At 34.0% G+C, this 25,920-nt stretch overlaps 1 protein-coding gene and 2 long non-coding RNA genes across 7 annotated transcripts; 2 read left to right on the top strand and 1 right to left on the bottom strand.

Annotated features, from left to right (window-relative positions):
- The first annotated feature begins 2,077 nt into the window (after window positions 1-2,077).
- LOC146529727 (uncharacterized) lies at window positions 2,078-3,774 on the top strand. Of its 2 annotated transcripts, XR_014879031.1 has the most exons (3): window positions 2,078-2,274; window positions 3,124-3,276; window positions 3,443-3,774. It is a non-coding gene; the product is annotated as an uncharacterized LOC146529727 (long non-coding RNA). The 2 variants fall into 2 exon arrangements; XR_014879030.1 differs by lacking the exon at window positions 2,078-2,274 and having other exon boundaries at window positions 2,951-3,276.
- A 2,919-nt stretch (window positions 3,775-6,693) lies between these two features.
- LOC146529728 (uncharacterized) lies at window positions 6,694-8,396 on the top strand. Its single transcript, XR_014878983.1, has 3 exons — window positions 6,694-6,858; window positions 7,091-7,237; window positions 8,066-8,396. It is a non-coding gene; the product is annotated as an uncharacterized LOC146529728 (long non-coding RNA).
- Window positions 8,397-8,837: 441 nt separating this feature from the next.
- Sec24CD (COPII coat complex component secretory 24CD) lies at window positions 8,838-24,764 on the bottom strand. Of its 4 annotated transcripts, none has more exons than XM_085201416.1 (19): window positions 24,641-24,716; window positions 24,518-24,567; window positions 21,809-23,374; window positions 21,459-21,607; window positions 21,218-21,335; window positions 20,549-20,634; window positions 19,983-20,172; window positions 19,488-19,597; window positions 18,850-18,963; window positions 18,537-18,623; window positions 18,053-18,238; window positions 17,015-17,162; window positions 16,281-16,441; window positions 15,738-15,906; window positions 15,220-15,432; window positions 14,249-14,443; window positions 13,514-13,696; window positions 12,969-13,162; window positions 8,838-11,209 (listed from the first exon to the last, which is right to left on the bottom strand). In XM_085201416.1, the coding sequence occupies exons 3-19, from the start codon at window positions 23,352-23,354 to the stop codon at window positions 11,072-11,074; spliced, it is 3,987 nt and encodes a 1,328-aa protein (XP_085057542.1). In that variant the 5' UTR covers window positions 23,355-23,374; window positions 24,518-24,567; window positions 24,641-24,716; the 3' UTR covers window positions 8,838-11,071. The 4 variants fall into 4 exon arrangements, with proteins under 4 accessions (XP_085057542.1, XP_085057540.1, XP_085057541.1 ...); XM_085201415.1 differs by lacking the exon at window positions 24,518-24,567 and adding an exon at window positions 11,978-12,111 and having other exon boundaries at window positions 11,070-11,209; window positions 24,641-24,764; XM_085201417.1 differs by lacking the exon at window positions 24,518-24,567 and adding an exon at window positions 11,972-12,111 and having other exon boundaries at window positions 11,077-11,209; window positions 24,641-24,764.
- Window positions 24,765-25,920: the final 1,156 nt, after the last annotated feature.

Genomic DNA, 25,920 nt, shown 5'->3' on the forward strand with positions numbered 1-25,920 from the left:
TTCCGGTGTATAAATTTTAAACGTAATACGTATTTTTTTATTTTAAAACATAAAAATCATTTAAATTTGACGTTCAACAAGATTTGAGTTCACGCCTCTCGCTTTATGATTTATTGAATAAAAATTATGTTTTTATTAGGCTATATAGACCTTCTTGTGTAAATAATGTACCTACTAATTTTATTTTCAACTTTACACTTTATCCCGCACATAGCAGGTTAAACAGCAAGTCCGTAGTGTCAAGACACTCTTTTACAATTACCATCCAATTCAAGATATTTCTTGCTACGTGACGAGTTACGTGACAGTTCTTTTTAGGGTTTGGTACATCAAAAGGAAAAGTCGGAAGCCTTATGTGATCATTTTATTTATTTACTTTATTATTGTCTGTAGATATTCAGTTGAAATAAATATTAAATATTCAGGTCCTCGTTCGTTTCGTCACTCAAAGCCAAAATTATGAAATTTGGCATGAAGTGAGAACTTGCAAATAAAAGAAAGGAAAATCTTACGATATAAATGGCCAAATCTTTTTAAAAGTAAATTTAGAAATATGATTTTGCTGGAAATCGTAGGTCTGTACATCTTAGACCATGGTTTGAATTTCAACTCGATATCTCCAAGGGTTCCTGGGATAAAGGTTCTTGATGGATCGCAGACATACAGACAGAGTGATCGGTGCTGAACCCTAGAAATAGTGTTGTTTTTACTACGAACCCCTCGATGAATTGATTCTGAACCAATTTGTTATTAGACTTCCAGAACCGTTAACTAACTCTGTCGTTCATAAACACGCAATGCCGTATTGTGAAGGCATCATAAAATAACAATGTTCTAGTGATGTTACTTCTAGCCTACGGGCTAATGTGATAAAATTAAAATATTTTATTGTTCTGAAGTAATTAATTCATATTATAACAACAAATATTTGTACTATATTGAAACTGATTATTTTTTCTATGGAGAAGAAGGCTATATTATATCACGTTAGTCATTTCTATGTTAAACTCAATCCCGAACTCTCAGTTATCTACCAGGTGGACTAAGATACACTAGAACAAAGAATTAAATTTAAAAATAATAATAATCTAGAGTAGAAGAGTATAAAAAGTTAATTATAAGCTAGTAATAAAGAGGCCGTCGTGGCGGAGGCGGAGGCACAAGTGGGCGACTGTAAACGCAACGGTTAAATATTTTTATTTTTTAGCTCTGGTAACGAGGCTACGCGCGGCGGTGAGTACCTTCACTTCAGTTGCAATGCCTGGAGAACTCGACGTGAATCAGAAATGTGTTAATAAAAACGAAGTGTCTCAAAACTAGCTCCCCAGGTTCCCATTGCCTACCCGACTAAGTGTATAAAAAAAGCATTTTTAAAATTCCATTTATTATATCCTATGTAATCGCAAAAACATTTTTTCCTCAGAACACCAATCATTCAGATCTTAGGCATCTTACATCCATCTAATTCCAGCCACCTCCACTTCCGCCAGATGAGCAACAAAAATAATGAACTCCTACCAAATACAAACCTCACTATTAACTAAATCAATCGTCACAACAACGCGACGTCCGAAATAGACGCGTCCTCACTCCCATACCTCGTAAACCTTACGACTTAATGCGCTGCAATCGGGTTGTAACGAAACGTTAACTCTGTTCATTGGATAGCTTCGGAGTTCGGCCGTAAAGTGCGTGTAATAAATATATAGCTGATTGGTCCTTTGTGGTTTTTCTAGCTTAATGCTGTATCGCGCTCACAGCAGGGTGGGCTAAGGGAACCTAGTATTAAGATGGAGAACGTAGTCTCCAATAGAACACTTCCATGATGTACTTTTCGCCGAATTCTTGAGTCATTGGGTGTTGAGTGGAGGAACTCAACGCCGCGATTCGTTACTAGAACGAGGATTTATATCTTCGAGTATGAATCGAACCCATAACCTAACACGCTTACAGTCGCAATTTATTCGTACGAAATACTAAATATTTAGAAACGTATGCAATTTATACAAATTAGCAAGACTTGAACTTGCCCCTTTTGAAAATTAGTAAAGGTAAAATTATAATTTTTTTTTGGTAGTAAAATTTGCAAATTTAGCCCCTCTATTCCTACGGCCAGGCATATGGGCGAAGGATTAATAAAAGAAAACCTCATTGGTATCCTGATAAAATTCTAATATTTGACAACTACTTTCAAACTTCTAGACGTTCTTTTTGACACATCAAATTTATCACTCAAAATTTCTGTCAAACAAGGAAAACTCCAAAAAAATACAGGTAAGTAATATTTACGATAATTTACCTTTATTTCACATATCAACAATTTTTTACAATTTTTTTCCTATATAATCTTTTTATAGAGCGAAAGATACGTATAGATTTCCTAGTTCCGCAGAAATTATAGAACATTTAACTAATGATTATATAGTAAATTTTTGGAAGCCTTCGTGGTGCTATGGGACGTACCTACTCTAAATGCGCCGGTTGTGCGTTTGATCCCCACTCGGTACAGTATTATCTTCATTTTCCCGCTCTGCTAAAAAGGCAGCCCTGAGTACAGCCAATCAACAAAGACAGATCTCGAAAATTATGTGAACGGAATGTCTTAAGCAAATCCTATTGTAGATATTTCCCTAGGCCAATTAGATGTAAGGTTCCGCTACCAACCGCTCAATGTCTTAAGTGGTAACATAAACAACCTATAAATAAGAGGATCTTTTTCTTAACCTTGATTTTTATAAAACGTTGCTTTTCTACAACCTAAGGTTTGACAGCACTGTTTCTAAAGATTTTAAATAACTTGGCGTGACCCAAAACAATATTTAACGAGAACTAATATTACGTTGTACCTATACTTTATTTCATTAGTTTATGAATACACTAATACAGTTATTTTTTTTTTATATTTTAATGGCACCCAAAGATTTTCTCTGTATGTAGGTCAAGTACTGATGTTCTGTGTTTTTTTTATTTCTCGTATTTCTGTATAATTAATCTCTCTGACTTTATTTTGCGAAACCATACGTGATACTTTATCTTAAGAGGGAAAAAATATGTCTGATATATTTTAAAAACATTACTGTGAAGGTTGGAATTCTACGATACAAAAAGTAGACTTGTCCACAGATGACTGCCATGGTCGCTAAAAGACCATGGGCCTGATCAGAGCCCTCTGTTTTCTCCTCATGATTCTCTCCCTGATGTTCAGTGTTGACGGCTGCACAAGAAAAGTATATATTGCGTGTAGGTCCCCTGCGCCGTGCAAGAAGTAGACTCCAGGTAAGAGCTTTTTTGTATAATCTGTAACTAATTGAAAATACTTAATATTTATAATAATCCTGTAGTTTACTTTAAATTTATTTAAGTTAAACAGCTTTCTGCCAATCTGTTTCTGTTTGTGGTTAGACTTTGTTGTATTATACTATAACACAACATTTTATTTCAGATTCAACATGGCTAAAATTAATTGGACTTTTCTCTACGCAGTGTTGATAGTCTTATCAGCATTGTTCTCATTAGGAAATGCCTGCTGCAAAAAATCCATACCCTGTTCTGGCAGAGCACCCTGTAGGAGAGGACCTTATAGAAACTAATAAGCTCCATGAATTGAAAACATTACGGAATATTTTTTTTCAATCCATGAAGAATCATAGAAAGAAGATCTAAGGAAATCTGTCAAGAGTGTTACATGACATAACAATTTTATAGCAGTAAATGCTTGCCACTGATCCATGTATTAATATAATAATTGAACCGAAATAAACTTTAAAGAAAATATTAGTTTTCTTTTACCTAATTGTTTTGCGTCATCGAGAATTATTTTATGAAGAAATATTGTTTTGGGTCCAACTCCACCTTTTATTTAGTCTTTTTTCTTTTTAATAATTGCTTTATATTTTTAGAAATTAATCATTTCACAGATATTATTGGTGGCAAGACTCAACACATTATTTCTCTTTCACAGATACTTTCAAACTACTTCAAAATTCCACAAGTGAACGAATTCATTTTAAGGAACATAAAAATTTAGGGTAAACATGCAGTGATTATAAGTAAGTATTTTATTTTTTTTTTCATTTCGCACTGCAGATGTATATTAAAGCAGCTAGATTTTGCTAATCAATTATTTATCGAACCTAAATTTCTTTTGGGTATGCCATTTGGTTTATACAACTACTAACCGCATATAGCAGGGCAGAAAAAAAATGTGTCAAAGTATTCAATTATAAGATATCGCAACACAAAGGTCCGAAAGCTTTGAGAAGGAAACAGTCAAGTAACAAGGAAATAATTTCACTCCGCTGATGCAATTCAACATCAAATGTCAAAGCATCCGGACAAGATAAAGATAACATACTTGTGGAGTATCTTAAGAACACCGGAATACAACTTTTGTTCGAATGAAAGTTCCCAAAATTCTAGAAGGAAACAGTTGTAGTTTTGCTTTACAAAACATAGCAGGGTAGACAGAGGGAACCAGGGGAAATTATTCCGGGTGGAAATCTTACCTTAGTCTACTACTGAAATAGCTAAATAATACACTCTCTTTCCTAGATGGAGCGGAGTGACAAATTTTGTGACAATTAGTTGTGAACTTTTTGGATAATAAATTCATATAATAATTATCTATATTTAATATTACACGTCTGAATAGTTCGTTTGATTCAACGCGCTAATCTTAGTCTGCTTCAAATTGAAAGTTAATTATTGTGTTCTTACTGAGGACTCTTGTTCTGTGACATGTGTCATACGTAACTCTTACTTATTTCCATTTAACCACGCAGGCAAAGCCGCAGTTAAGTGCTAATAATTTAGATTTCTTTTGTGTATTCAAGCAGTTTCCGACCAACGTATGATGAAAAGACAATATATTGCTATTCTACTGACGGTCTTATTTATTTTCCTGGAGTTAGTCTCCGGTTGTAGAAGAGAAAGGAGAGTCACTTGCAATCCTGATAACCCGCCCTGTAAACAATAGGTAGGCATAAATATTATTATCTTAACCCTAGGCCCTCCTGCCTACCTTGCTACTCGCGGGATACAGCGAGAAGCTAACAAAACCGTGATTAGAATTTACAAATCGTCTCGGCCTCAAATTTAAGATAAGAATTAAATTTTTTATAATTTTAAATTATCATACTGAGCTTTAAAATATACCCTAGATCTTTACGTATTGAATGAATTTGCTTAAAATATATAATTTGTTTGATATTACCGTTAAAATGTTGAGAAGCCAAGGTAACATTATTTACTAAATAACTAATATAAACTACTTTTAAGATCCCCAAATCCTCCCCAATGCTATGGACAAGGCGGTCGTACAAGAGCTAATAGTGTTGATAGTGACTCTAGTGCTCTCCTACCTGGAGACCTGCTACGGCTGCACCAGCCACAAGTACGTTACCTGTGACGACAGCTCGCCCATGTGTGAAAGACCGAAAAAATAAATAGGTAAAATGAAGTCACGTTATCTAGGTACTAATATAATTAAATTGTAACATATCTCTGTGTGTACATTGAATATACGAGTATATGAGAAAAACTATTATTGGAGGTATTTGTCAATTTGGGTTACCCATGAATATGACTTTTAAAAATTTTGCCTGTTTCTCCGCCACTCAACACGCAATGTATTGAAAATTTGATCAGGGAGAGGGCAACAGAATGTCTTGACACTAGGTTCCCTCAGTCTATCTTGCTGTGTGCGGAATATAGCGTGAGGCACAAACATACATACGTATGTAATATATCACTGTCCATCTAACACGGAATGGGCATAACGCGTACTTCCGGCGTTGCCGGTCGGTGGCGGTGAGTGATTCTTGGAAGCTGCCTCATGAAATGTAGGGCATTATTACACTACACACATATAAATCTAGGTGCAGTTGTATAAGACTGTATTTATTGTTTGGTTTTAAGAAATTTAAGAAAATTAGGTAGTTCGCAAATTACTCTTTTATTACAATAATAATTTGTTTATCTGCATTCTGAATTTTTATTTTATTTAGTCTGGGGTTTTTTTAGCTTCGCGCTGTATTCCGCATTTATTTATTTATTTATTTATTTACACTTTATTGTGCACAATTACATATTAAGAAGAAAAAGAAGAGTATAAAAACGACAAAAATATAACAATTGACACACAAAAGGCGGCCTTATCGCTAATCAGCGATTTCTACCAGACAACCTTTGGGTTAGGAAATCTGTGATAAAATAGAGTGGGTGGTGTAAATAAACTTACATGTCATAGTAAATTCTAATACATAAACATAATACATATACATTTGAAAAAATACATACCATTATAATATACTAATATATATAATAATACTATTTATAACAATGAGTTGTACATATTGATGTCATTTCAAGGTGAATCATCCTACGCTACGATCAATTTTTGAGGCACTGCGTGTTTATTAGGAATCGAACCCACTTCCGTCGCGTTAATAATAATCACTACAGACGTTGCGTCAAAGAATTCGACTGTCAACCTATGTATTTATTAACCTGTATAGTTTTTAAGGCCTGTTGTGGCGACGTTGCCCCCACAAGCGTACAAGCGCGCGACTGTAAACGCGACAGGTTGTCCATTTCTTATAGGAATGAAATATTCGATATTTTTATTTTCTTCACTCTGGTAACGAGGTGAGGCGCTGCATTGAGTTCTAAAAAAAATACTTTTTTTTCAGCACAATGCATTACTTGAACGAATTTGTCCTAGTGTTCATACATATTGTGGTATCAATGTTGGATCTAGCTCGTGGGTGCAAGCGCGACAGACGCCACTGTAGAGAGGGCGGGTGCTACCCCTGTAATCAGTTTGGAGGACCTAAAGTTAGGGCGAAGATTGGAATGAAGGTAACTTATTACTTATATACGAAGAATTAAAGAAACAAGCTGCCGTGCGACACAGCGCTCTCGGGTCTCTTGGCCTTCGTTTGCAACAGCTCCTTGATAGACAAAAAATTATAGTCCTTATTGTTTTGAGATTCGGCACTTTAAAAACTATTTTTCAGTCCCATAGCCCAATGCGCGGATATTGGCAGATTCATAACAAAATCTACATTTGCTTTAAAACATTTTTTCACAGTAAACCATCACCATGCAGTACAAAAGATATATAATATTGATATTAATGCTCCTCTTCGGGGTAGCGACATGTTGCAAGCGCAAGTGCAACGTGTGCAATCCTTGCACTTATAACGGACCTATCATTGAGGTTATGTATCCTAAACAGGTAGATCTTTTTTATTAATATATTATAATTATATTATTTAAAGTTGTTTTTGAAATACGGCGTTGGGTTCCGCAGTTCCGCTAGTCAAAATTCAATACCTCTAAATTAGATGGTAAAAAATATCAGGATTAAAAAATCTCTAAAATACCGGCATTAGAAAGTTTAAAAAATAAATCAAGCACGCTGTATAAGTATATTATAAATTGAATTATAAAGTTTCATATCAAAAATAAGGTACGTTTTAGGATTGTCAGCTTATAATTTCCGGTAGTACACTTCTGGGCCAGGAACGAAATCAAAGCTGCTAATGCTTTCCATCCGAGTTAGACCTACATAGAAGTTTTGTTTTTTGAAAATCTTTTGTCGCGATGTTGAGGTTCCCCACTGAAATAAAATATTCGCCACGCAGTACCTCCTAAATTCGGCGGAATAAGTATAAGTAGCGAAATGTCTTAACACTAGGCACATTTAGCGTATCCTGCCACTCGTGGGATACAGCGTGAAGCTGTAAAAAGAAAGAAATGAAAGTATCTTTAATTACGTAAATTGTTACTACATAAATACAATTAAAATAAAACTAGTATTTATGGATTCCGGGAAAGCAAAGCGAAATTACTAGACACGGGACAATACATAATAATTCCGAGACAATCCCTGATTTATCTAAAAACTTGGCTTCATACGGCCTCTGACTTGAGATTTCTTAGATTATATATATCTTTAGGCACAAACTCGATAATATAATCGAACTATCACAAAAAAATTGTAAAAGTAAGTAAATATAATAATGGTTTTCTGTTTAATTTTGTGTCTTTTTATTTATTTCAGAAAAACTATACCAAGATTTATGGAAGGGAATAAAGCTATCGGAATAAATTACTATATTAGATAACATTTTTAATGTATATATTCTGTCTTTGTTCAAACATTAGCTATTCAACCCAATTTTAAAAAGAAAACAGAAAATCCTTCTGTTTTCGGTTTTTTTTTACTTCTGAATCATATTTTTTATTATTAAAGTATTGTTATTGTTTGTTTATTATATTTTTAACAATATATTTGAGGTGTCCTGTTCAATTCAAACGAACGAGGCTTTATAGATTGTAATTCCCGATACCTTCCTTAACTACACTAACATACAGAAATATTTATTTTTGTAATACACGTAATAAATGTATAATTAAAGTTTTGCGTTTAATTTAAGAAGAATTATTATTTAACCAAATCTATAGTCTGTGCATAGTTTCGACCGCATGCGGGGCGGGGCGGGCCTACTAACTAACTAACTAACGATTACTATATTTACTTCTGTATATCATGATATAGAGTTGTATTAATAAATGTAGACGCTATTTTATTACAAAAACAATTGAAATAAATAGAGGCCACCGTGTGCCGTCGTTGACGTGATTGAATTATTCTGGTAACAAGACAACGCGATGATAAGTTGAGGAAGCTTATCGTCACGCTGTCTTGTTTCAACACGCTTCTTCAATGTCGTAAATAATCTGGGAGAATATGGGGAAGGTATTGTCATAACCTTAACACCAGGTTCCCTCTGACTACTCTGTAATAGGGAATATAAAATAAAATGACATAGTATAATAATGCCAATATTTATTTACACTCTTACAATATACAGTAGTAAAATAACTAGATAATTAAGACTAATTAGATACAATATAGATGAGCAGACTATAAATTTCTACATAATATCTCATGTTGCAGTGGAAAATGTCAAAAATAAATCTTATATACTGTATAGGTTACGTTACAACCTTAGAAGGCAAGTGGCCTAACTCAAAATTTCGAATAAAATTAGCAACAAAAATATAAAAAATTGTTTTAGGGTTTGAACCAGTACATCCACAACCATATATATATTATTTTCTTTAACAGTAATAAGAAAAGAAAATGATGATCATATTTGATTTAATAAGAATATGACTTCATTTTTAATTAATGCAAATGAAATTAAAAAAAAATGGGTATCAGTTTCAATGTTAATATCATATCTGTGGAAGATCACTTTTCATATATTCCTTTAAAGTCGCTTATTTAAATTGATAACTGAACATCAATATAAAGAGGGTTGAATCGAATTAAGGAAATTTATAAATAATTTAATTTTTACTTTTTAAACATCAATACAATAACAATATCTATTTATTTTAGACATATACTGTTTTTTTTATATTAAAAAGATAGTGCCAAGTCCGATCAATTGTGTCACATGGGCGATAAAATATAAATAAAATAATAGTTTGTATGCAATATTAACAATTGAATTTGTTACTAAAAATACTTTCCAATATATGACTATTTGCCTATAGACCTCTCTATAAAATTATTATGCACGTGGTATTACCATATGTATTAATTCATGATATATTACTACATATTAATAATATAAGAAAAAAAAAACAAAATGATAGATTCAATATTGTTTTACATTAATAATAAGTCATAATAAACAAATGATATAATAATCTTAAATTAATAATTATGAAAATAATAAGTAAGTGGTTGTCCCAGGTATATTTAAGACACAAGAATAAACAATCTCAACAGATACAAAACATTTATAAGACCCTAAGCATACTCATCCTTTGCCATTTAAACGAAATTATTAAAAAATCAATGTCAGTGTGAAACGACTTTATAGACTAAAAGTGTTAATCTCTCATACCATAATATTATTAAGTTTGGACAATATACGGATTTATAATATTTTTTTAACTAATCTTCTTATGAAAGAGAAAATAACAGATAAATATATTAAAAGTTAGTAAACGTAGTACCATAGCGTTTTTTATTAGAAAAGGAAATGAAATTAAAAACTATTAGAATTTAACTTATTAAAAGTAAGCTATACTTTACAGCTTTAGAAAAATATTTTAGTATTGCAAATTATTAAAAAATAATATGTATATTTTAAAATAATTATTTTAATACACTAAATGTCAATAACATATTACAATATTATATTTATTATGACAAACTATATAAAAAAAAATCTTCAACACACATTTCTTTAAAAGTTGGATCATAAATACATAGACACCTCATAAATATTTAAATAAAGAGAATAGTTCTTGACGTGCTTTAATTAGCTATCCTTTACAGTATTCTTTTTTAATCTATACCTTAGTAATATATTCAATTAAAACTGTGATTGCACCACACTACTTCTAGTGCACTACAATGTGTACAAACGTAGGGATGTAGCCTGTAGGACACTAACTTACTTACGCCCTATAACTTAACCTAGTGCACTAGTAATAGTGTAGCATATTAGATGCTTAATATTTAACTCATCAATTATAACATATAAAACTAATTTTGAAATTTTGGATGAATTTTGAATTTCAAGACAATCAAATATTATAAAAGAACTTAATTTACATAAATTGTTCAAAAATAAATATAATAAAATTAGTTTATATAGTATATATAAACTAATTTTATTGTTTTATGTGATGTCGTTGGTCGTCTGAATGGTATTTAATTCAATTATTTATTAATTATTCTTTTTAACCCATTGTATCAAATAATACTTTGATGTACACATCGATTTCTATTTTTAATCTATTATCCACCATGATTTATCAAAAAAAATGACATTTAACAATCAATATGACTGACTATAGCACTGTATAATATTTATAACCTTATATTTTCTTCTAGTTCAGCTCGGCATATCTAAAGCCGAATTCAATAAGGCATTAACAAATAACTCAGTAGAAAAAAAGTACAAGGCATAGACAGTACTAAAAAACCATAGTCTATAAATCGTTTCACGTTATATTTTTAATATGAATCCTCATACAAATGCTAGAGCAACGCTCTAATCTCCTTGTGGATGTGGCACAGATAGTCTACGTATGAGGAGCTGCCGTCGACGCCGCGGTCCTCTACTAGGAAATGACGTAGTACTGTTTCTAATTTGTCGTGTTGTCGCATTACCGTTAGCTGGAACAATTTTAATGGTGTTTTATACTATAGTTTTATATAACACTATCAGAATGAAAGCGATCTCACTCAGAGATTCTATTATTTTTGGTCAAAATTGAACAAACAAATGTTCTATGGAAAGTTATACTATAAATATTTTAAGTTAAATGAATTTCGATCCGAGATGGCCATATATTTTCACAATTCAGGCATGTATTGTGTCTCAAATATAATACCAATTGAACAATTGAGCATATACGAGATTAAAAATAGAGACAGAACAGTATATCAAATATATATAAATTCAGGTTGGGAATCGAACCACGACCATTGCTTAGCGTTAGCTCTCAGCAGATTCTTCAGAACCATACCAAAATATTAAATACTAATGTTAAAAAGTGGTTATGAATAAGAAAATAGCCAAAGCATATCATTGTTCTTTCCCTGTGGTACTCAACCAATAAAAACTTGAAAAAAAAGCGAAAATGCAAAAAGGAAGTAATATCATTGTCTCTTGATTTATCCCATGAATGATGCATGCAGATGAAAAATAAATAAATATCCTGATAATATAATCAATTCAATTTAATTAATTCTTATCCAAAAATAGTGCCTAAATAAAAAAATATGACAATTATGTAAAATAAAAATAATGTACTATAAAAGCATATACGTTTGAAAATAATTTCAAGCATAAAATACACCAATGAATATCCACCCATCAAAAATGCCAATTTAACCCATGATTTCGAAAGCAAAACCCCTTGGATAAGAACCTACACCTACAGTAACTTCTGAACTGCCTTGTGAACAGTCATTAGGTTCTCCACATAGGATTCTGTCCCATCAATACCCTTGTCCTCCACTAGCACCTTCCTGAAGTCCACCTCCTGTTTGCTGAACTGGTGCACTATTGAAAGCTAAAGGAAAGATACCATGCTATACTACGCTATACCATGCTATACACTAAGCTACATAACACTATGCGTGCTATTAGAAGCGATAATTGTTACCAAAAGGTAAACCTTCAAATAAAATGAACCCAAATTATTAAAGAGTGGAGCGAAATTACTTTAATAGGGCTGTTTTGAATCTTGATCAAAGTTAAATATTTTAGATACTATGAGGTTTCGCTTGAATTTAGTATAAAATTATTTACAAACAAAGAGCAACACTATTTTTACATGTAAGTCAATAATAAAAGTAATCAGAATTTGTATAAAGGAAAAGCTTACAACATACAGAATATTTTGAACTACTTTTATGAAAAAAACAATTTTTTTAGGCAACTGAAAATATTGTTATGCTTGGTTTTGAGTGGGCACATTATTTAATTAGCACTACTCTGCTACATTAAATACCAATTGAATCTTTGTATAGCAAAATTTTAATGTTGAACTTTTATAATATTGTATGCTATTTTTTACATTAGAAAAAAAAGTTCCACAGGCTCACAAGTGACTGTTTTTATTTTTATTTTCTTTGTAATTGGTATTTATAATATGTACATATATTTATATATATTGTTTACAAAAGGTTTTTTGTAACCTAAGGTGAGTCCTTCACTGACATAGTGTTAGTAGCGTAACAATTGTTTAGATCTTTATTTTATGTAGGACTATTATTACAATATTACTCATTTTTCTGTAGTATTATTGTATTTGTAAACTACTAATTGCCATTGAAAAATTCACACAAACATTGAAGGTGTAAGTGTAGGCACAAAAGCAAGTGTAGATATGGGCACAGGTGTAAGCGTACATGTGTCCTGACTCACCCTCATGGCGTTCTTGCGCAAAACGCGCGCGGCGTGCACGACCTCGCGAACGGCGTGCGAGGCAGGCGTGTCACGCGCGGGCAGCTCGCACACGTGAGTGTCGATGTGCTGCGGGGACGTCACGCCGAACACATCCGTCAGGAACTCGGGGGACGCCTGGGACCCCACCCAGATTAACATGTGGACACCGTTTTCTGGAAAATGTTTAATATATTATTGTTTATCTATTGATGTTCATATCAATAGTCATGGTGCAGTGGCAGCGAGTGAGTGCCTTTAATACATCACAGTTGTCTTGAACAACAAGACAAAACACAGCATTGAGCTCCGCCACTTACCTTAATTACTGTACTAGTCAGAATTACCTTTGATACTTAGAATTTGTTGTGTGTCATACATAACTCTTTAATTAACTTCCTTTGACAATGGGGACGAAGCTATATGTAAAAAATAGTTCGTTATAAAGTGTAAACAAACTTAAAATTAACCATTTTTTTCAAAATACTATAAATAAAGAAAAGACTAATTGTTCCTTCGAACCATACCTAACAAATAAACACCCTGTTCAGTCATCTTATCCAACGACGCCCGTAGGCGCGTTGGTTGCGTTGCAGGCAGCGTATGTAAAGCGAGTAGTCGCGGGTATGTATACGCTAGGGAGAGACTGACATCCGCTGTGAGTGCGCGGTACATCGCGCAGGAGCGGTCATCGCAGGTTATGTCTGGACCTGTTTTATTATGTTTTTATTAAAATGGGTATAAAAGATAAATAATGAGATTTTGTCACAAAATATAAACAAAATTTGAGCAATGTTTTCAATGATTAATGTTACTTTAGTAAAATATTATTAATCTGCTACTATTAAAAAGCAGAGGATGCCGGATTGTTGGGAGTGTTTTGATTATTGGATTGTGTAAAAATAAAATAATTTTTAAAAAAAAATATTTTTTTGTTAATGACCTACAGGTTTATTATAATGTAAAACATTTCACTATTAAGTAATTCATAATTACAAAATAATCTTTAATAAATGTGTTTTGCTGAGTATATTGTATTTCTTGTTTAATTTTTTCTGGCATATTTCTAAGTAAAATATTTAACACGGATTAATGGATATATTGATCTCACAAGGTTGGATGCTTGCAAGCTGGATTAGTGATAATCTAACCCGTACCTACAAAAAAAAAACATTTAAATATAATATTAACATATTTATAAGAATCATTCTTATGTAGCTTCATGCTGTATCTCGCATCTAGCAGACAGTGTTAATACGTACCTCCCGCGACGGCGTCGGAGCGCAGCACGCAGCTGGTGTAGAGCGGCAGCAGCTTCATGGACTCGGGCAGCACCAGCTGTCCTGCGGAGGAGGGCGAGGCGCAGTGGCGGCGGTAGGCGGCCAGAGACCGCGCGCACCGGGACGTGAGACCCTCGCGCACCTGACGGGGAGTGGCGTCGCGGAGCGCCCACACCGCTGCAAATTATATTTTGTAGTTTAGATGACAATACAATTGTATGCTGTTATCGAACTGGTATGACGGTGGTATTGGACGACGGTTGATCTGCTGATCTGATGATGTATCCGTTTATAGACAAACTGCTTATAAAAAGTTTGTGCTCGTTTTTAGTTCAGCGTTAAGACTGTCCGTTCCCCACACACAAATATCCAGATATTGCGTGTTGTGCGACAAAGCTTGTGCTTTTTTTCCTTTAATCACCGAAATGAGAATCAAACCTACAATCACCATGTTTACAGTCAGACGATAAACCGCTTAGCCGCGACGACCTACTTTTTTTTAAAATTATCATAAATATTCTACAGAATAAGGACAATGGAAACGAGCCAACAACAACCACAACCGTATAACACTAGAGAAGCTACAGCTGCGTTTCCAGCCATTAAGGTGGAGATAGTACGCTTTTAAAAGATACCTATATCGTATCGACCCAAAAAACACGACGGGTATTCGGACAGGTAGTTCTTAAGCTTGTTCTTAGATGTGGTCCTATCCATACACTTTCTTTTTTTCCTCAAAAATGTATATTACTCTATTTTATTTTTTTTATCTTCACATTGTATCGCACACATAGCAGGGTAGGCAGGTGGAACGTGGGAAGACTAAATTCTGGAGGCATTGCTTGATGAGTGAAAAATTTGGTTTCTAGGTTTCCGTTGCCTACCCTGTTATATATGTAACGTATGTTATAATGTAACAGTATAGAAGTTAATAAAAAAATGTATGTGTATACCTTGTTTGGTCAAGAAATTGACAGCAGTGTCGAGTTCAGCGGATCTATAAACATCAGCCAGCTGGTGTGCGAGTGCCAGTGCCAAGTTCAACACTCGCAGACGTCGCTGACCGCTCACGTGCGTGTAGAGGAGGGCCGCTTGTATGTATACACCTTCTTCTGCTGTCAGTTTGTCGTCGTGTTTTATTTCTACACCTATTGCTTTGTCGGAGTCTGTGAAATGAGAGTGAAATGTATAAAAAGGTGTTACTTAATTTTATACATGTAATTATTTTGTAAGCTTCACGCTATTCTTATCCTACGTATGCTTTATTAATAAATATTCAATTTATTGGAAATACAATGTTTTAAAAATAAATGGAATATTTTAAAATATTTATTGATATATATATCTACTTAATATTCTTATAACTTAACAATCAATTTTAACAAATTCATAATACTACATATCATTTTATAATTTACGAATTAATATTTTTACAACAAAATCATAATTGATTAAGTTTAATAAAGCTCACCGATAGCCGCCAGCTCGACGTCGGTGGTGTTGGACATAAAGAAGTGTCCGTAGAAGTCGGTGGCGCGCACGCCCGTTGACGTGCGCACGCGCATCACGGCGTCGTGCCCGCTGCGGCGCGACACTGCGCGGCGCACGTCCCACGCGAGCCGCGCGCCGTCCGTCTCCGCCTAAGGAACAAGTTATAGTGCAGGTTAGATAGTTGGGCACATACGTTCATATAGATATAGTCTATACAGCCATTTTGTTATTTACATCGAATCAAATATACGAAACTATAGTTGAGGTTAAATAATAAAACATTTTTCTCGCCCCAATAAGAATACTCACTTAATAGGGAGTAGGTCTACCTACTTACATGCAAAATTTCTCTTTCTAAGTCTATTACTTTCAATTATACATTATCAATCAATTACCCGTTATGTTATTACTATCGTAACGATGTATATAAAACAAGAGTTCTATATAACTATAAAAGTCATGTTTTATTTACACATTAGCAATCTAAAAATATTCATAAAATAAAGAAAACACAAGTACTCACAGTAAAATAAGTATATTTATAAGTAGCCCCGCCCGTCAGTCTTGGCAGTTGGCCTAACGTTGCCGCATCCACATACGCGTTGTTACATAGGAACAATTGTACACAAACGCCTGCGGCCGAACACGACTGCCCCAGCTCATTGTAGGCTGTTGTTTGTGGCGCTGGAAAGTTTAAAGCGAAATTAGTAAAAAATATGTAATTGGGAATTTCGGCATATATTTTTTTAAGATCACGCTGTATCAAGCATATAGCCTGCCATATGCCATATGCCAGATACAGTGTTCATTTAAGCAGCGTGTATAAATAGATGGGACCTAATGTTAAGACACTGCGTTCCCCGCACACTGTCCAACTTTGGAGACTTAGTGTGTTGAGTGTCGGATTTCAACTATGCAATAAATAAATCCTAGTAAGAATATGCGATAAGTCCTAGCAAAAATATTAGGACTTAGAAACTCTTACGAATATGTGATGTTATATAAGGGTTGTAGATAAATGCCCTCAGCCGGACAGACTGTCCAAACTCACTGTAGGCTGTTGTTTGTGAGGTATTAACAGAATAAGTAAACACTTACTCTGTAGAGTTACTTATTTTTGAAGGAAATTTTAGTTAGTTCATATATTTCGCTAATACAGCTGAGTTTCCCCAATCAATATGCAATATCTCGATAATTAGGCGGGGCACGGGGAACTGCATAGTATTAGTAGTGTCATTAAAAATAAATATTACTCACTCAAAATCTGTTTCTCCTTATCAGTGCCGAGTATTTTCCTATCTTCCCTGTTTATTAATTTTCCTGGCACATTGAACGAAGGTAAACTAGTATGGAATACTAAGAGTTGTCCGGAAGTATCCGCCGCTTTTAAAGCTTCGAGGCCGGCCTGACGAAGAAATAAAAATACAATATGTAATAAATAAATAAATAAATAATATGTATGCATAATTATATACGTAATTTTTGGTCTTATGAAGAACAAATCGCTCTGCACTTGTTAAACAAGTAAAAAATTCGGAGAGACTATTCAGAAACTTTGAATGCGTATACTGGAATTTTTCAAAAAATGTATGTAAAGTAAGTAACAATAGTAATTGTTTTTTACCTATCAATTTTATGACTTTTTTTATAAATCAATTTCAACAACATATTAAATATTAACCTGGCGCAGCGGCACAGGAGTGTAACTGTAACGCGACGGTTGTTGGTTCGATCCCCACTCGAGGAAGTGAAATATTTATTTATGTTTATATTTCCATTTCTTCGCTCTGGTATCGAGGCAAAGCGCGGTGTTGAGTGTTGCCACTCAACACGCAATGCCTCCGTTTCAAACTTTCTGCCAGATTCTGAATCTGGCAGAAAGTTTGAAACGGAGTATCTTAACAGCATTCAGCGTGAAGCAGATTTTTTATTTGATTCAACAACATAATAAAGTTAGTAAGCGCATATTGCTTTAAAATACACCACAAAATTATCTGCTTTTATTTTTTAATATAAACAGTATTTTCTAAGGCCATTTGTAGCGCAATGGTGCAAGATTGCGTCTGTAACGACTGTGCGCCTATTCAATTCACATTTGAAGAAATAAAATATTTAATATTTCCACTTCCTCGCTCTGATAAAAAGCGTTACTTTTTTCGGAATTGAGTTTCGCCGCTCAACACGCAACGCCATCAGAAATGGGCGGAAAGTGAGTAAAGGAAGTGTCATAATGGGAATGTCCATCTCTAGCTACCCTACCAAATAAAAAAAACAAAAATAAACGTATAAAAATACCTGTACAGCAGGCAACAATATAGTTTCAGTTTCTTTATTATTCTCAAACATGACGGGCAACTGTTGTAACAGTGATTCCAGTACTTGTCCCGAATCTTCTGGTTTTTCTAGAAAACCTTCTAAAAGCGGTACGAACATGTCTCCTACGTCACCAACTGACAACATTTGGGGTTGAGCGAGAGTACCCTGTATACAAGAAATAGTTTATTTATATATATAATAATTGATGTTGGGTCGAACCAACAAATGACACAGAAAACAATTTCTGTAAATATTTTATTCATTCTTATTACACAAATTTTCATTCTATCCAAGACTATTAGAATATTATATGCAGTAACAATACTTAAATACAAAGCTTCTCTTGATTATATACTATCTCCTTAGGAAAATCGTATTAAATTTCATTCCAGAAAACGAAAAAATTAAAGGAAAAATAATGAAAGTGCTCAAATAGGTTTCATATAATATAAATATATCTTACCTTAATGTTATAAAAGTGTACAGTAGTACTGTAAGTAATGAAACCCACTCTCGTATAACTCTTGCCATTCTCATCTTTTGGCATTGCCTGGGACAAAAAAAATATTTTTGTATAGTCATATAAGTTAGCGTAATACCAATTATGTCTATGATGCAGACAGAAAATATATGAATATTTTTCTTATAATGTATTTAACTTTATTTATATTCAGCTTTATTAGACTGTCTTAAAAGTGGAGAATGTAGTCACATTTTTTTTTCTCCTGTTTTGTATAGAATATTTCATCAAAAGAAGAAATAAAATAATTAGTTACCTCCAAAATATCCAAAATATTGTCACAAATGGTCTGTAAAAGACCATTCTTGATAGAGTTGTATGAAACGTCAATGATGAACACAACCGCTGGTGGATTTGGTAGTGTATTGTTCTGAAACATTACAAATGACTATGTTTTAGTTAATATTATATATGTAATGAAAAAATAATTATTTTTTGTAATTTAATGTTATTTAAAAAAAACTTGTTTATCTAAATCAATCGCAAACATATCTGAAGATGTTTGTATGTCTGTATCTGTACATTAGTCTGTGGCATTGTAGCTCCCAAACAGATGAACTAATTTGAATTTAGTTTTTTGTTTTGATGACTTAATTGAGAAAATTCTTAGCCATGATTCAAGAAAATATGTTCAGCTATTATGAACATTATCAGATGTATTCTAGTTGTTTGTTTTTAGAGGGATTCTGTCGAAGGTTTTTAATTATTTATTTTCGATTGATATACACTGTATTATTGAATATGTATATAAAAAGAAAATAAAACACTCCTAACCAAACAACACCAACTCCTAACCTCCAATATTACAAAGTATGAAATGCCTTAATACTGCAAATACTGCAGTACTAAAAACTAAACCCTATTCTATATGAAATAATATTTAAAATATCTCACCCTACAATATTCTTTAGTAGCCACTATTTCATAAGCACCGAGGGCCATCTCTGCCGGCACTCGGCCGTACTGCTGCATACTATTTATGTATTGCGTGTACTCCATTGGGACTGGAAATATTTGAATATTATAAATATTAGGACCAATCGCGACGCGGGACACAAGAGAGTCTTAACACTAGGTTCCCAGGTTCTCTCTGCCTACGCTGCTATGTGGGGTATACAGCATGAAACTAAAAATGCGCAAAGTCTATCAAAAGTGACGGGTCCTACTTGGGAGAATAAAATATGTTCATTTCCTTCCTCTGGTAACAAGAATAAGCGCGGCATTAAGTGCCGTCACTCAACACGCAATATTTTGAAAGTTGGGCGACACATGAAACGGAACGTCTTGACACTAGGTTCCCTCTGCCTACCCTGCTGTACGCATATAAAGCGTGAAGCCAGAAAAAAATATTTGTGGTTTGGGTGAATTACAATAAAAAATCCAGCTTACCCTCGGTAGTAGCTTTACAGAAAGCACATTTAAAATGTCTGCCGCCATCTATAAACCTCATGTTGGGGCACATATACGCCTTGCACCGACTGCACCGCACCGGCCCCATTGTGGGTGACCCGGTCAAAGCTGCGAAGTCTAAAACTGGGGGTTCCTGTTCACTTCCTATTGTTTCCGCCATTGGGGATATCTGAAATTTTTGTTTTAAAACATTAACTTAAGGCCGTCAGACACAGGGGCACAAGCGTGCGACCATAATCACTACGGTTGTCGGTGATTGTCACTCGAGAGAATAAAATATTTAATATTTTAATTTCTTTGCTCTGATAAACAGGAAGTTCTGCCACTCAAAACACAATGTCTTAAGGATTCCCTTGAAAGTGGGGAACCAAATTGTCTGATTCCGAATTTCTTCCATGTGCTCTTCTTTTTTAAATACAGTTTTTAAAAAATAAGTTCTTCCAATATAAATGAAAAATTTGTATTCATCGATATCATCCAAATCAGTTCAAATATTTTTATATGATTATGAAATCAAAATATTTATATACATAATTTATACATACAATTAAACAGAATGGCATTGAAGTTTGCTTTAGTAGATCAGCAGTTACAGGAACACTGTACATAGAACTCCTTATATAACGGGGACCTGAAGAAAAGAATTACCAATATGTATATTCATTAGTCAAAGGACCTTGAAATAAAAAAATTAAAACCTGCAACCAGAAAAAGTTAAGTGGGAGTCAGACTCGCACAAACTTATAAAAATGTACAAACTTAAGTTTGCTCTGTATGAAATGACCTGACCATTGTGTTTGTGTGAGTGACCACCACAGTGGAGCTAAAAAAACTTTTAAAAAGGAGAATATTTATTAGTCATGAATAAAACAAAAGAGACATAAGAGATATATATATATGACATCTTCTAAATTGGATTTGCAAACACATCATTTTCGCTCTTATCTCTTATGTTGGTTGTGTTAATTGTTCCACTATATCATCAAGAACAGTGTTGTGACTAGGACATGTTTTGTTTTTTTTGTGATTGTGGCAATTTTTCACACACAATGGAGCAAAAACGATGCATACAAATGATTGCGTTGACAAAGAAGCTTAATGTTTTATATGATGTTAAGGACTGTAGACCTGAATATTTGATATTACTTTCAGCTTTATTTCTGTGTGTGGGATACAGCGTGAAGGTAAAATAAAATTGTCCAATGGATACTCACTAGCATTTCCTTTGTCGTCAACAACAAAGTCAGTAGACACTAAAGGCGGCACCAATCCCTTTTCGTTCGTCACAAACACTCCTCCCCGATTTTGTTGGTCATCGGCCATGACTTGGATCTGTTTAAAAAATATGTTTAGCTAAGTAGCATAAATTTATGTTTAATAGGCTAACTTAATAATAACCAGGTAGGTTTTTAAAAAAAAAGCTAACTATTTTAACTAGTTCAAAAAAACACTTACAGGACTTGGCATCTGATCAGGATCAAGCCGTTTTTGTTGCGGTTGTTGCTGATATTGGGAGTTGTAACTCGGTTGCTGTCCAGGGAATGGCGGGTAACCTGGCCCTTGTTGGTAACCTGCCGCCATTTGTTGAGGTTGTGGGGGCATACCTTGGATTTTTGGAAACATTATTAGAAAATGTTTAAAAAATTAGAATATGGTGGGACTTAAATCCATTCCGATTAGAAACCATCTAATTGTTCTGAGCACTAAGATTCATTTGATTTGTTTAAAAGCACACTTAATATTATTTGGGAAAAAGAAAATTCCATTCTTTAGATTGTTTTGTGTTCAATAATTATTTGACTTACCAGGATATTGTGCACTAGGTGGCTGTCCAGGTGGCGCTCCGAAAGCTGGCTGGTTTCCAGGAGGTCCTTGGAATTGCCTTTGTTGTTGGCTCAATGGCGGCGGCATATGTGGTAATCCAGGTACAGACGGGAATTGGTTGTTAAATTGCGATTGCTGATGTGGCATTCCGGGTTGCAGGGGGAGCCCAGGTTGCGGTGGAAGCCCTTGAGATTGCATTCCAGGCTGAGGAGGAAGACCTGGTTGCTGTGGTAGTCCTTGGGATTGCATGCCCGGGTGAGGTGGCATGCCCGGTTGTGGTGGCATGCCCAATTGTGGTGGCACACCTGGTTGTGGTGGCATGCCCGTATGTGATGGCATACTCGGTTGTGGAGGCATACCCGGTTGTGGTGGCATGCCCGGTTGTGATGGCAATCCATGTTGAGATGGCATGCCAGATTGAGGAGGCATTCCAGGTTGGAGATGCATGCCAGGCTGTAGGGGCATACCAGGTTGAAGTGGCATGCCAGGTTGTGGAGGCAAGCCAGGTTGTTGAGGTTGCTGAGGAAAACCTGACTGACTAAAACCTGGTTGTGCTTGTACACTTTGAGGTCGTAAACCAGATGTCACGCCGGGTTGTGGAAGTTGCCCAGGTTGATTAAGATTTGGTTGATGAGGCAGGCCCTGTTGACCAGATTGTCCAATATTGCTGGGCTGAGGTGGCATGCCAGGTTGGTTAGACTGGGGTAATTTAGGTTGTGACGGCATTCCAGGTTGCGGTAGTAAACCAGGCTGACTAGGCATAGGTGCAGATTGACTAGGAGGCCCCTGACTCGACAAAGATTGAGGAGGGAAACCTGATCCTTGACCAGGTTGTGGGGGCATACCAGACACTTGTGGTCCCCTGCCAGGGAAAGCTTGCATGCCTGGTGGATCGGGCCCCCTCATTTGAGGCGGCTGCACACTAGATTGGCTTGCAGGAGGGCCTTGGAACCCTGATGAAGGCACCATTTGTGGAGGCATACTAGGTTTAGGCTGATCAGGCCCAGATCTTGTAGGGGGAGGACCTTGTGATGGAGGCCCTTGGCCAGGTGCCTGACTTGATGGTGGTTTTTGAATTGTCTGTTGCATAGATGTAGGAGGTTGGAACTGTTGATTGGGCGCAAAACCTTGTGGTGGGGATACAAGTCCAGGAGTTGATGAAGGAGGTAAGAAGTTTTGGTTCATAGATGTAAATTGTTGAGGGGCACTGCTCACAAGGGGTCTGCCTTGCTGGGATGGAGGTTTCATGCCAGGAGGCAACTGTCCACCATAATTGGAACTTGGTGGGAAATTAGAAGCTGGAAACTGACCAGGTGGTAACTGTGACGAGGGTATATTTCCACCTTGTGGCCCATTTAAATTAAGATTCTGCATCTTATCAGACATATCCATCTGAGGTCCATTCGGTTGCATCTGGCTATAAATATTAGCATTTTGGATGCCATTATAATCTTGAGGAGGGAATCCCAGTGGATTGCTTGGTGCATTGTTATTTTGGCCAGGGGGTGGATACTGTGGGTTCATCATCTTGATTGAAGCCAATATATCTAAGAAAAAAAGGAATCATATAATTATAAAGTAACTGCCATTTAACTAAGAGTAAAAACATAATATAATATTGAATATTGGAACAATTTGCTTTTTCATTAAACTTATTTTGTAGCCACTTTTACAAAATCAAATGTGCAATTTTTTAATATGAAATTACCAAGCATTACCTTCAAGAGAATAAACTTATGTTATTAAAGTAATGTAAATAAGTTCCTATATAAATGTTTTACTTGTGCTTGTTTAAAACAGTTAATGGTTTTAAAGCCATATAAATGCACTACAAATTTGTTACAGGTACATGTCTTTTTAATAGCATATATATTAAAAATAAATACAAAGTCAATTGCACAAAACATAAATTTGTTTAAACATATATATACATTTACAGAGATCAATAAATATCATCATCATTTGGCTAAATAGCTTTAAACATTTTAGTCTTATAAAAAATAAAAGCCTCAAAACATACATACACACATCAAAACATACTTTATAGTAGTAACTTTTTAAAAATATTATTTAAGCATAAGATTTGCTGTATCAATCAATAAAAATATAATTTATTTTTACATCATGTAATAGTTAATTGTGCTTAGCTCAACAAATTAGTAGCAACTAATGATACACTAATAAGTAAAATAATTGTTATATAATAACTGTATCACACAATTCAGAATTAACTTTATAAAATAAGAGTCGCCGATTTTAAAAACATATATATATCTAAATGCATAGTTAGATAATATATTATTTTATGTTGATATTAATTTCAATTTTTTACTAGGGTTAAAGACAGATAGATATCCAATAAATTGCTGTCAGCATTTTATTAAGCAAAACAATATTTTTTAATAAGACTTTTTTTATAGATAGTAATACACACATTTTTAAATTTGATGTATAACTTTTATAAGAGTATTTTCAAATAAACTTTAATTCGTTTTAAATTTAAAATCTTATTTATAAGCTAGAGATAGTTGACAATTATTCTTAAAAATTATAAGTTATTTAGCTATGAACTCACTATTTCGAATTAGACATTTGTAATGTGAGGGTATTGTGGTACCCTAAGGTAAATAATTTGTTAAATCTCAAGTAGTATACACTTGGGAAAGCAAAATAAATTGCCGAGAAATCACCTTAACATTACTTTGACAGCTGCTGTCCCATTTTTGATGATAAAATTTTCCTAGATCAACAATAATGTCACTTATAATTTTAATGTAAGATTACACTTTAGTAATTAAATATTGAATACTCACGGCTTCTACTATATATTCTAGCAAAATTCAATGATAAACAATATAAACAATACACATCTACCACACAGAACCTACGGGCCACGTATTCTGACGGTGTTGTCAGCGTCACTCAGCTTATGTGGAACTTTTCAAATTACTTTGATAACACGTGTAAAGGAGTGCAATCGTCAAAAACTTACTGATTCTCTTATTGATTTTACACAAAATAAAAACTGTGATAAAACTAAGAAAACTCAAACCATTATTTAAATATATTTATGTCATATATTAAATACTCAAGATATTTTTTTTTCAATACTTATTTGCATTTAAAGAATGATTTGTCTGATGTAAACGAAACGTTTTTACAAAAATGGCAACGTCCAATAAGAAATGTCAATTATAATAAAAGTTTTGAGATTTTGTACCTTATTTATAAGAAAAAAATTTTTGATATTACTTTATTGAAAATATAAATATTCATGTTGTGCTTAACTAATACCGCCTTGATATATTTAAGTCGTAAATAAATTATTGAAAATATTAATTTTTAAAATTAAAAACAAATATAAAAGTAAATAAATTGCAAATTACAATATTAGGTATATATTCTTTTTTATCAATTTTCTGAAACATATATTATAATTTATAATACATATAAAGTGATATAAAAGAAACATTATTTTGTTTTGTTTCTACTCAACATTATATTTGCAGTATTTATATAAAATATATATTTTGCGAAAAAACTTGATGAATTAATATGAATTTTTGATACAATGCTGACGCACTGGGACTGTCTCCAGAGTCCAGTCATGCGTAGAACATACACACGTGAAACGCATGCGCGGGGAAACTTTTTAGTGATTGCAATGTTCGATATTAAATAATATTTGTTATATATTATTTCTATATTGTATATTAAATTGATCTCTATTTGCGTTATGTTTCTTATCAACATATGAGGAAATTTGTTCCTATTGTACTTATTTTCATTATGAAATTAAGTAGACAAAATACATGAGATCATCGTGGTATGTTAGTAGGGCCGACGGTTGTAGGTTCTATTTCTACTCGAAAGAATCATTTATTTAATTACTTCGCACTGGGAACAAGACAAAGTACAACATTGAGTTACACGATATTCACCATTTACCGGAGGGAAGAAATGGAAATATACATTTGAATAAATATATCATCTCGAGTGGGGATCGAACTAACAATCAGTCGATTTTACAGTCGCGCTTTGTACCCCTGCGCTACGACTGTCCACTTGGGCTAGGTAATCCAGAAACAAGGTA

Source organism: Heliconius melpomene, chromosome 18 (assembly GCF_056956725.1).
Source record: "Heliconius melpomene rosina isolate 202511_hmr_F chromosome 18, ASM5695672v1, whole genome shotgun sequence".
Lineage (NCBI taxonomy): Eukaryota > Metazoa > Arthropoda > Insecta > Lepidoptera > Nymphalidae > Heliconius > Heliconius melpomene.

What these genes read in the sequence shown, in the direction of transcription:
- Sec24CD (XM_085201414.1), bottom strand. Translation starts at nt 23,354, where the DNA reads ATGATGAACCCACAGTATCCACCCCCTGGCCAAAATAACAATGCACCA. An exon ending in CTGTAAAGCTACTACCGAGG is followed by an intron (nt 19,598 to 19,982) that starts GTAAGCTGGATT and finishes AAATATTTCCAG; the next exon opens with TCCCAATGGAGTACACGCAA. An exon ending in CGTCGAGCTGGCGGCTATCG is followed by an intron (nt 15,433 to 15,737) that starts GTGAGCTTTATT and finishes CTCATTTCACAG; the next exon opens with ACTCCGACAAAGCAATAGGT.